This window comes from Lycium ferocissimum, unplaced genomic scaffold, assembly GCF_029784015.1.
Source record: "Lycium ferocissimum isolate CSIRO_LF1 unplaced genomic scaffold, AGI_CSIRO_Lferr_CH_V1 ctg1182, whole genome shotgun sequence".
Lineage (NCBI taxonomy): Eukaryota > Viridiplantae > Streptophyta > Magnoliopsida > Solanales > Solanaceae > Lycium > Lycium ferocissimum.
Genome location: NW_026714043.1, coordinates 96500 through 108386, shown reverse-complemented (window position 1 = coordinate 108386; position 11887 = coordinate 96500). Strand labels below are relative to the sequence as shown.

General features: G+C 33.1%; 1 protein-coding gene and 1 pseudogene across 1 annotated transcript; one reads left to right on the top strand and one right to left on the bottom strand.

The window, feature by feature from the left end:
• Positions 1 to 3264: 3264 nt before the first annotated feature.
• On the top strand, positions 3265 to 6535 carry LOC132041825 (uncharacterized). Its single transcript, XM_059432517.1, has 4 exons — positions 3265 to 3395; positions 4594 to 5265; positions 5394 to 5408; positions 5599 to 6535. The coding sequence occupies exons 2-4, from the start codon at positions 4643 to 4645 to the stop codon at positions 5825 to 5827; spliced, it is 867 nt and encodes a 288-aa protein (XP_059288500.1). The 5' UTR covers positions 3265 to 3395; positions 4594 to 4642; the 3' UTR covers positions 5828 to 6535.
• A 1672-nt stretch (positions 6536 to 8207) lies between these two features.
• LOC132041823 (amino acid transporter AVT3C-like) lies at positions 8208 to 10634 on the bottom strand (annotated as a pseudogene).
• Positions 10635 to 11887: the final 1253 nt, after the last annotated feature.

Here is an 11887-nt window from a genome sequence, read left to right as displayed (position 1 = left end):
CCTCTTATGAGAACTACGGGACTGTTTGGATTCAGTTCATTAGCCTTAGTCGGTCATTTTGTTTAAGGATTTTAGTTCATTCCCATCTGTGGCTATGATTAAGATGAAATTGTCACTGCTTTTGTTAGCATGTAAGATAGCAGAGGATACTCATTTGTACTGCTTTGTTACCATATTTAACTCAAAACATGTGTTTCGTTTGAATATTAAGTTATTAAGCTATTGTTAACTGGCCACTTTTGTTCTAATCAATTTGCCCTGAAAATAGTAAATCTTGTTTAAAGACAAGCCTGCAATAAGATTTCAGCTCTCTAGGAAGACCTGTTGCAATGTCCTCTATCTCGGATCCGTTTTAAGTTTAAACTCTCTCGTTTCATCAAGTGTCTTCGAAACAGCTTCTTGTCATCTTCCTAATGCTAGTTTTAAACTTGAAATGATCTCCATACCTTTCTGTCAGAGTTAAATGAATGCCTAAAAAAAAATCTGGTTGAAATGCCTACCATCTATGCTGCTTAGTTGGAATCCGAATCATATACCCATTTCCTTCCAAGCAAATTCCCGTGAACAGTATCTTCCAGTCCTCTCTTTGCTATCTGGTTTAGGTGAATAGATTAGGGGAAAAATATGAGTAATATCCGAATCCAAGGATAGGTTTGTTTGGAACTTCATTTTGTGCCCTTTTTGTAGCTTCTCTATTATGGTTTAAGGATTTGAATGATTTGGTTAAGATAGCAAAAGATGTGTTCTTGTGTTTTAATCAAACGAGATTCAGTTAACATGAATGTGGGTTAGAAATTGACTTTCTTTATACAATATAAGTGAGTTTTGATTGCTGAGTATCAAATAAGTTTTTTTTTTAAAAAAATGTGTGTTTCCTTCTCATTTTAACAAGGAAAAGAGTACCTTTCTTCCATGATTAACCCAAAGGAGTATATTTTTCATTCGCTTAAATTTTAGCCTTATGTCACTACTGGTCGCATATGTGTAGCAAAAAATGTTGATTAAGCGAGTAGTTCGCCGCTCTTCATTCCCGAGGCAGAACTTATAACGGATTGTTTCAAATTGTGAAATGTTGGTCCAAAAGTCAGTTTTATGTTTTATGAACAAGATATCTAGGAGTAGTTAAAATGTGGACTTTTTATTTTAAGGCCTTTTCTTTCCCCTGTCCCTATTTCATTTTTCAAATATACATGGTATATACACGACCTATTGATTTATTTTGAGTTTGCATTTTTGTATGTTTGACCTTGTTCCTTGATTATATACTAATCCTGCTCCTTTTCATTTTTTTTTATGCATGACCTTCGCACACGAGTCTGAGGGACTCGTCTTCCGCATCCAATGTTGGGCCTAAGCCCAACGAAATATCATTCCTCCCTCCGTCCAGATCTGTCCGCAGCCTACATTCAAAGAAAGAAATGAGTTTTGGATTAAAGCCCAATATTATGATTGATTCGTAGCAATTGGGCCTTGGATAATGGGCTAGACCCATTTAATTTTCTTCCCCTCTCCTTTATTTTATGCATTTTGATTTGTTTTGTATGACTTATACGTTATCTTATTTCACTTTCTTAACTTAGACGAATTCTAGTGAAACTAGTGGTTTAGTTTTAGTATAAAGGGGCAGTTAATCCAAAGGAAACTAGTAATTAATCCCATAAGATTCATCTTCTTCTTTTATATTTAAATTATTTATAGTATCCATAATATTCACCTCTAGAATAATTGATAATATTAATTCATGTTTTCAAATTAAAGGAATTATATTTTATACTTATTATATTAATTTCAAAACATCTTAATATGCAAATATAAACTCAAATATATTCTTAAATAATTTCTTTAAGATTTATCAAGTTATACATGTTTTCTTTAAGTTGAGTATAGTTAATTAAAGGAGAAAGAAAACTCACTTTCTTTTTGCATCCCATTTACTAAGTCTTCTCTCAAAACTATTATTTATATGCAAATTATTATATTCTGGAAGCTTTATTTACAAAGCATTATTTTTCATTTAACGCTTTAGCAACATTTATAGGCCTTATTTTAAATATCATTTTATGCAAATCATTTTACCTTCTACAAATCTATTTTAAATAACGTTACTGCATTCCCACTTGAAGCCTTAGCAACATTTATAAATATTATTTTAAATAGCATTATTATATTTCCTTCAATATCTTAGCGACATTTACAAATCATTTTCTTAAAATTTAAATATTACATTTGCATCTATAGCCTTAATTAATTAACCTAAGTCTAACCGGTAAACCGTAGTTAAACGGATTCTAAAGGATGCCTAACCCCTTCCCTTTAGGATAATCTATAACCCTTACCTAGAATCACACTGATTAAGCATACTATTAACGGAGGTTTAGTTGGGCTTTACCTTAGTTAATAAAATAGGTGCCCTAATTCACCTTAAAATCAATTAGGTGGCGACTCCTTAAAACAAAGCAAAATAGGAATCTCCAATATGTTGTACTCTAATTTAACCCATTTAAATGGGGTATAACAGTGGTTTTGTTAATTCGGTATTAAGTTTGGGAGTACGTTTATCCATTGTTTGGTTATTGATATTAGCTAATATAAGTATAAATTTTATAAACGACTCCTAAAAGTACCTCTCTACTAGATGAAATATTTCAACATTATCTTCTCTTATACTTTGAACCATTCATATCGTTATCCTTAACAAACAAACTATTCTTTACCCTTAATTCTAACGAAATTTCAACTTAAACTATAACGAAAGATAACTCTTAACTATACTTAAGAGCGAACTTAAATTTCAATTATTTTCTTAAAATATTTTTACACTAATCTAATTCATGCTAGAGTTTCGTTAAAATCAAATAATAATACTTATGTTAAAGAAATGAATGATGTCAATATATAACAGAAAGTAAAATTAAATACCACCAAAAAACGTGGTGCTGGATGGATTAGTTCTTCCCTTAATCAAAGGCCTCAATTTTAAGCTCTCGGTATACACTAGAACAATTCTTGGTAGGGAGCACTTCACCGAATGGACATACGTAACAACTTTGGACCTAACTCACACCCCAAAAACTAGCTTAAGGTGGGAGAGCCCAATACTATTTAAATCCACATAAGCCCACTATGTCCACTGATGTGGGCCATATATAACACCCTACGCGACCCGAATCAGGAATAGTCAGGATTCAATGTGAGTGTCAGACACCGAATAAAAATAAAAAATAAAAAAGAAAAATTAAATACTTCATATAATGAAAGGGTAATTTGAACTTTTTCCAACATATTATGATCTTCAAACATTTCTCTCTCACCGTTTTCTTCCTCATATGTTCCTATCATCCTCTTTGAAAAACCTAATTTCAACTTTCTTTTATTACCTAAGATGACAAAATCAGGTATTTTTCTCCTTATGTTATTCTCGTTTCATTCAAATTTTAGTGTCCTTTTATATATCCAAATTTATGCACAGACACATTTAAGAAGCTAAGCATAATTTAGATTTTGCATAATCCCTTTAAATCAAGATGTGTGTGTGTGTATATATATATATATCTGTTTTTAATCTTGGAATGTTGAGAGTTGGTGCACTGGCTTGAGTTTGAATGATTCTTGTTCTTTCTTCTGTTCTATTTGGTTTTTATTCTTCTTCCTCTTTATGGTTTTGCTTTTGCATTGAATTTGTACTTGTGCTGTTTGATTTTGATTCAACTTGTTAAGTGGTTGTGTTTAAGGTTGTCCTAAGGCAAGATTCTGTAAAATCTGATGTGGGTTTTGGAAATAACAGCTAGAAATGTTGTATTGAGCTGTTTTATAGCCTGTTTGTGTTTGGCCAAGCTTTTGGGAAACTAAAAGTGCTTGTTTTATAAAGTTGAGGTGTTTGACCAAGATTTTAGGAGCCCCGCACTTTCGTAACCCAAAAAAAAATATTTTGGAACCAAACTAACCCATTAAAAAAAAAAAAAGAACCAAACTAGGCTTCACGCATAGAATCTGTGCGTGAAAGGACCAAACTTAAAAAGTTACAGTTTGGTCCTTTCACGCACATATTCTGTGCGTGAAGCCTAGTTTGGTTCTTTTTTTTTTAATGGGTTAGTTTGGTTCCAAATTTTTTTTTTGGGTTACAAAAGTGTGGGCTCAGATTTTAGGGGGGGGGGGGGGGGGGGGGGGGTGCTTTTGATTAATAGCAAAAGCTAAAAAAGTGGATTTTTTCATTTTTGGCGCATCGGCTGAAATTAATTATGGCTCGCTAGCCAAATATACAAGATATATACACCGGTATGTATGTTATGTGTATATTTGTAGTAACTAATATCTGAGAACCTATATGGCTATTATTTTTTTGAGCGGTCCAAAAATGTAATTATCACATCTTTTACTTGGAAGCACTTTTGGGACCTTGGCTAAACACAAATTACTGCTCTAATATTGACAAAAGTGTTTTTTAAATTGATCAGCCAAACATGAATTGTTATCCTCCTAAAGTACTTTTTTCGAAAAACATTTCTGTCAAAAAAACACTTTTGAAAGCTTGGCAAAACAGACTATTAGTCATATACTTCATGCTAAAGGTGTGATCTTTACTGTTTTTTGTAGTTTAAGGATTGTTGAAGCAATCAGCTTATGTGTAGACGTAGAGAAAAATATGGAAGGGAATGCATGTGAAATCGATCACTTGGATTCAGATGTGGTTTTGCCTCCTCGAAAACGGCTTCTAGCAGGACTGACAAATCAGAATTTTGATGTTAATCCATGTACCCCATCCCCACCTATTGAGTTCGATATCCGTCTTAATAACTTATTGAAGTTTCGCTCGGATGATTGTAATCGTTCCATTGAGGAGATTGTCGAGGCCTCGAGAGTGGAAGCTCTAAAAGCTGTTGAGCTTGCAAAAGCTGCAAGAGATGTTGCTGAAGAGAAAGCTGAAAAAGCAGCAAAAGCCATGGCTGCTGCTAAGAGCGCTATGGAGTTGGTTGCTGCTATTTCCGATGAGGTAACTGGTAGAGACAAATACTCGACGAAGAATAAGATAACGAAGCATGTTCCTGTTCAGATGTTGTATAATAAGTATAAAGGAACCAAGGATTGTAGAAAGGATGAAGATTTAGCCCCGACATTACGTAGGTCAATAACCAGCTCTCCAAGAATTTCAAAGAACTCAACTTCTGACGGTAGAAATCACAAACATAAGAGGCTTAAAAATGCTTCTCCTTCCGAAAAGGCTAAGTTTCAGGATGGAAGTACGTCCACTACAAAGAATCGGAATTAGCTACGAACTTCGTGGCTAATCCATCAGTAAATTGCTCGTAGCTAACAGAATTTTTTGCAGTCGCTAATTAGGATTAGCGACAGATTTTGTTGTTTAGCTACGGAATTTTTCCGTTGCTAATTTTCAGTAGTGGTCATGGGAAGTAAACCAACCTTCGGATTGATATTGCTGCTATTAAGGAATAAAATTGTCCTAGCCAGGAGGAAGACCTAATTAGAGTAGACTTAAGCATCGCGAAATTCAATAAGGCCGACCACGGAATGATGGAAAATGGGGGATCATCTCTATCTTGTAAAGCTGTCTTTCTCAAAAAAGGAAAATGGTAAAGGATAACCAATGAACTTGAAGGAGAAATTTGGAGAATCTCTGGGTGATATTTGTAACATTGGCAAAAAGAAGGGGAGGATGAAGCAGAAAAAATTACCCCTCAGCATTTGCAGTTTCAGGGACAAAGTGAACCCCAAAATGGACATGAATTCCAAAAGTTCTTCGTTACCTGTTGAGAGGTCATCTACATGGAAGTGCCAAGCTTTTAAGGCACCGACTTGCGTTAAACAGTAAGTCGATGCAATCAGTCTTCGCATTTTTAGTTTCAAGAGGAGCGGCTGCCATGATGGAACTTTTAGTCTGAGGTAGTTTCTCCTTCGTGTTTTCCATTATTCCTTCTTTTTATAGATATGGCCTCTTCCATTCCTTAGTTTGAATTAACGTGTATATCTTGATATTTAACTGCTTACATATTTATTTTCCACATAATGTTGCCTATATTTGCTTCAGCAAAGCCAGAATGAGATGGTGAGAAAATTATGTATTTGCGGAGATTACTCTTGAATATCTCAATTCACAGATGTACAATATTCTACCGTGGATTCAGAAAAACTTCGTGGATCAAACTTTAATGCCTCCCAATTAAGTAGTTCTTATTTTTGTGTTCTAGGTTCTAGGACCTGTCTTCTCCTTTACCAATGAGTTTTCGGTTCGCATGAATCAGATGAAAATGAGATTTTGGTTTCCATTGTGTTTGACAGGATTTTGTTAGGTTATGGATTTCCATTTCCTAGTTTACTTCTGTTAGCGGTCATCATCAGTAGCATTAGAAGTGTAAGATTTTTTGGCAAAGGAGACTCATGTATGTCTCTTCCTTTCATTCATCTCACTGTAACATTATTATTGATGTACATATGTAAAGCAGTAGCATTGTTTTGTGTCTAAGAGGATTATAAACCAATACACCATCAATCTATCGTAAAGCATGATGATTTTCTTGAATCGATAATTCAATCCCTTCAGAGTTATGTACTTGAAGCATTTCACTGAAAGATCTTGATGGTAACTGTATGTAGCGATTCCTCAGGATTTCACCACCTAATATTGGTTGCAAATCTATTTTTGCATTTTTTTTAAACGAGGTCAACAGTTGAACGATGGCACTGAAATATCATATTTCTGTACATCTCCTTGTAAATCAAAGGCTACCAATAGCCACTTTTAGGATTGTTATTTAAAAGCTGTCCAGCATTTGTTACAATTTAGCCAAATAGGAAAACCCTTCTACAGCTTCTGCTGCTTGGGTATTCTTCACACCCCCCCCCCCCCCCCCTCCCTTCTTGTTTCTTCTTTCCCTCAAACTTTCTCAATCGAAATGAAGAAACTACTACTAAAATTCGCAAGCAAAAGAAATAATGAAGAGAAGTCAATTATGATAAAGGGGGGAGAATGACTATTGTAAAAAAATTGAGGGGGGAGTTTGATTTTTAAAGTAAAGTTAGGGAGTGAAAATTATTTTCACTTGAAAGAAATTGAACCTCAAGTTTGCTTGGAGATAGAGGTTGATGAAAAACAACTTGATATTGAAGGAGAAAACTGCTAAAAAAAAAAAATACAAGAAGGCCATTATCTTGACGTTTGATTTGCCACAGTTCAAACTAAAACAATTGAATAGTGGCTTGACTGCTTAGGGTTGGCTTGCACTCCACTTTCACTTACAATATCGAATTTGACTTTCCTGAATTCTTGCTCCTGGCTTATATTCACATAGGCCACTCATAAGAATAAGACGTTCAACATTTTAAATACATGTAACTGAGAGTCATCATATCAACGCCTACCAGAACGAGATACTTGTGACATGAATAAGTTCCCCTTCAATAGAACGAAGTGAACTAGTAAATCCTCCTCTTCATACTTAGGCAACTTCTGTTTCAAAGCCATTGATGAATTACACGGTTGGCAGAATGATTGAACTTTGGAGAACCAGGTCTTGCTATAGCGAAGAGTGAAGAAGCGCAACAGAAGAAGCCACAGCAAAGTTATTAAATTTTGCATTGTAAATTGCGGCTATATTTTAAACAGCACCATTAAATTGGGACTGAATGTCATTTCTAGTGTGAAAAAAATAATGACATGCTATTTTAGTCAAAACCATCAATGTTATGATCCGTGCCTTTTCTTAGGGAGGATAAAGAAAAACAAGAAGAAAATGGTAAGTTCTCTACTGTGGTCGAGGAATGCGTTCTTATCTCCTTATACAATCTTGGACAATTCTCAACTCATGGACTGACTTTCAGAGTTAAGTTAGACTAAGTCTGTTTTCTTTACATGGTGGCAGCGACAAACCCATTCTTATTTTAGAGTGAACAAGAGTGACTCCCAAATGACGATAACTATGTCTCGATCCCAGACAAGTCAGAATCAGCTCTATAATTTCTCATTTTCCAACAGTCACAGCTCCATTAATGGAAGGGAAAAAACACATCCATGACAGCAACTACACATCAATGTCAAGAAAGTTAGGTTCACATACATGAGTCCTCACTGTCCAAGAGGTAGAACTTCATTAAAATAAATAGAACAGCATGCCTCAATCCCAAGCAAGTTTGTATCCATTGTATGAATCGGCTGTCTCTAAGAGCAAGAACTTCATTAAAAATAAATAAAAACATTAAGAAAAACTTGATCACATTATAATACATTGGTGCCATATAAAATAGTACAAAGAAGAGAACCAAATAGCCATTTTAGCAAAGCTATGACCATTTGCAATGAATACTAAGTGGACATGATTGTGTCCCTTACACTCAACCTCCATAGTTCTACCAAGCCTATTATCAATGGCCTTAGATGGAAGCAAATTTACAAATGGTAGGAAGGAAGAAAAAAAAAATGGACAACTTACTCCTTGTTAGGGATTATAAATACCCTCAAGAGTAAATTGAATCCAATCTGAACCATAATGCATGATGATAAACATCTCTTAAGATTGTACATAAAAAAGGAAAACACACAATTTAAGCCTTTTGAGCTTATGGCCTAATTAAAACAACATCTCTACCATGAAAATGCAAACTACACCCCACCCTCCCAGACCCAACTTGTAGGACCACATTGGGCATGTTGTTGTTGTAAACAATTAAGCCTTTTCTCCAAATATATCCAGCACAGAAGAGTAAGTTCCATACAGTGACAAAACTGCAGCCATTAGAATAATTGCACCATCACAAGCCAAACCATACCATCTTAGCTCATCTTTAAACACAATCAGATGAAACAAAGCAGGTAACACAAAGCCAAGAATTATGCACACACTGCTCCCAACCAATGACAAGAAATCAGCAAAATTTGGAACCAACAATGCCACAAATGTCACTACCAAAACCACAATCCATCTTAGCCAAACACAATACCTCCCTTCACAAAATCTCCTTTCCACTATTTCATGTACTGGATTTATTATCAATGGAAAAGTGGAAAACAAATTTATGCAAAGACAAATTTCAAACCAAACCACTAAGCCATCCTTGTCTAAGATTAGTAGTAATTTTGTCCTTTGTCTCTTCACCAAAAGCAAAATATCCCAACACACCAAAAGCACCATACATTAAAGATATTAACCCCATTGATAATCCCAAAAATTTCCCAAATTTTTCTTTATCTTTTATCTCAGCTTCCAAAGGCAATACCATTCCTACACCTTCAAATGCATAAACTGCTACATCAAGACCATAAAAGAACACACTAAACCCACCAAAAGCTTCAAGAGCATGGCTACTTTTTACATAAATCATTACATCTTCAACCATCACAACCCCCATAGCACCTAATTCAACAACATCAGCAAAAATACTCAGAGGGGCTAAATGTGTAAGAGTTGCAATTGAATTCAACCCCAATTGAAATGGAAAACAGCTCCAAATCACCAAGATTTTAGAGATTTTAAAACAATATGATAAAGTATTGGCTATGAAAATCATGTAACTAATACAAAAACCAGCTTGAGAAAGCACAATCATAGCATCAACAGCAGTTCTACCAAAATTTCCACAAACAGCAAATCCTAAATCACCAAAAGATGCAATTTGGGAAGTTTTTTTATTGGATTCAATTTTTCTTCTAGAAAGTACTAGAAGCATCATACAATGATAAGTTAGAAATGCAACTGTAAATAACATTAAAGCACCCATTATCCATCCTGTTCTTTTAAAAGTATATGGAAGACCAAGAACACCAGCACCAACTATAGCTATAAAAACATTAGCAAATGTTTTTGAAGGTGAGGAAAGGTGTTCCTGTTTTTTAATTAAAAGTGGTGTATCTTCTCTTGGAATTTGTAAAACATGTGAGGATGAACTTGCTTTGTCATTTTTTTCAAACCCCATTTCAAGAATCTCAAAGTCAACTCCAAAAATCAGATAAAGATTGGATTTTTAATTTCAAGATTACTTCAATGAAAAACTTTGATTATGGTTAAAAATTGAAATTTTTTCAAGATTGAAATCAAAACCCCATATCAAGAATATCAAATTCAAGTGCAAAAATCAGAGAAAAATTGAATTTTTAATTTCAAGATTACTTCAATTTTGGGTGAAATTTGAACTTTGATTATGGTTAAAAATTGAAATTTTAATTCAAGATTGAAACTTTTTCAAAACCCCATATCAAGAATATCAAATTCAAGTGCAAAAATCAGAGAAAAATTGAATTTTTAATTTCAAGATTACTTCAATTTTGGGTGAAATTTGAACTTTGATTATGGTTAAAAATTGAAATTTTAATTCAAGATTGAAACTTTTTCAAAACCCCATATCAAGAATCTCAAATTCAAGTACAAAAATGAGAGAAAAATTGAAACTTTAATTCAAGATTGAAACTTTTTCAAAACCCCATATCAAGAATATCAAATACAAGTGCAAAAATAAGATAAAAATTGAATTTTTTATTTCAAGATTAGCTTAATTTTGGGTGGAAATAGTGAATTTTGTTGGGAGAGATTTAAAAAGGGTATAAAGTTTTGTACTTTGATTTATGGTTTTTGGGTTCTGCTAAATTTTGGAGATTATGAAGGTTTTAAAAATGGCTATTGAGTGGTGCTGAGCTGTACGCTATCTTATCAATAGGAATAAAGTTAAAGGGCACTTTCACAATCTACAAAATGTGAAAGGGACAATAAGGTTATATTATTATTACTTTCGTCCCAAAAAAATTATTTTACTTTTCTTAATAATTTATCTTAAAAAGCTTGAGATATTTTTATATTTAGAAATAATTTAATTTTATAAGATGATTTATGGCCACATGAATATTAAAGGCTTGTATTGAACTACACATTTAAAAAAAGTTCTTTTATTTTTTAAATTTCGTGTTAAGTCAAAATAAGATAATTTTTTTAAAGCAGAGAGAGTATTTTGTTTTGAATAAAAATAAAATAGAATATCATACACGTCTCTTTTTTAGATATTTTAGCTACTAATATCATACACGTCTCTTTTTTAGATATTTTAGCTACTATTTGTTTGCATAAAGAAATATCAAGAAAATATCGATGGTACACGTATCTTTTATGAAGACAAAATTATTGTTTGCAAAAAGAAGTCTTTTTTTATATTGTTCTGTTTTGTTTTGGGGTTAATGATAAGGCAAGTTGATAAACGATGCTTTTGATCGTAATAATATATAGAGGTTCTCAATAAGTTATCCATATATTTATCAAAAGCTTTGCAAATAATCGGCTGCCAACCATTTATTAACATTAAAATACATTGAACATTTTGTCTTTGTACGGTGGGAAAAGATAAAAAAGGAATTTGCCAGATCAGATTATAATTTAGTACAAGATTAATTATCATCGATCGTGGTGTGACGTATGAATCTCCTATTTTAATATAAAATATAAGAGGTTTTAAGATTCAATTGTATGAATGAACTTTTTTTATAGGAAGCACTTCATTTTTTAATGGTCTTACGTCGCAAAAATTTAAATTAATCAGACCCTAAAATAGATAATTCATCAGACTAAACCATAAGACAAATATGAAATTAATTAGTGAAATTAAAAATGCGGCAGGTAATTCTACCTAATAATACCTACCGACATCATTTGCTCACGAATCAATCTCATATTTTCTATTAAATTAAGGGTGAAAAATACACTTTGCAAGTCATTCAATTATTTAAAATCTGACCCTAGGAGTTATAAACTACATTTTTCACCTTAGTTTAATACTAGACAAGATGAGATTGATATGTGAGCAAATGATATTGGTCGGTATTATGGATGCATATACATATATATTGAATATTAATTATATAAAAAAAATGATTAATGACAATATTTTTCTTCAAAAA

What these genes read in the sequence shown, in the direction of transcription:
- LOC132041825 (XM_059432517.1), top strand. Translation starts at nt 4,643, where the DNA reads ATGGAAGGGAATGCATGTGAAATCGATCACTTGGATTCAGATGTGGTT.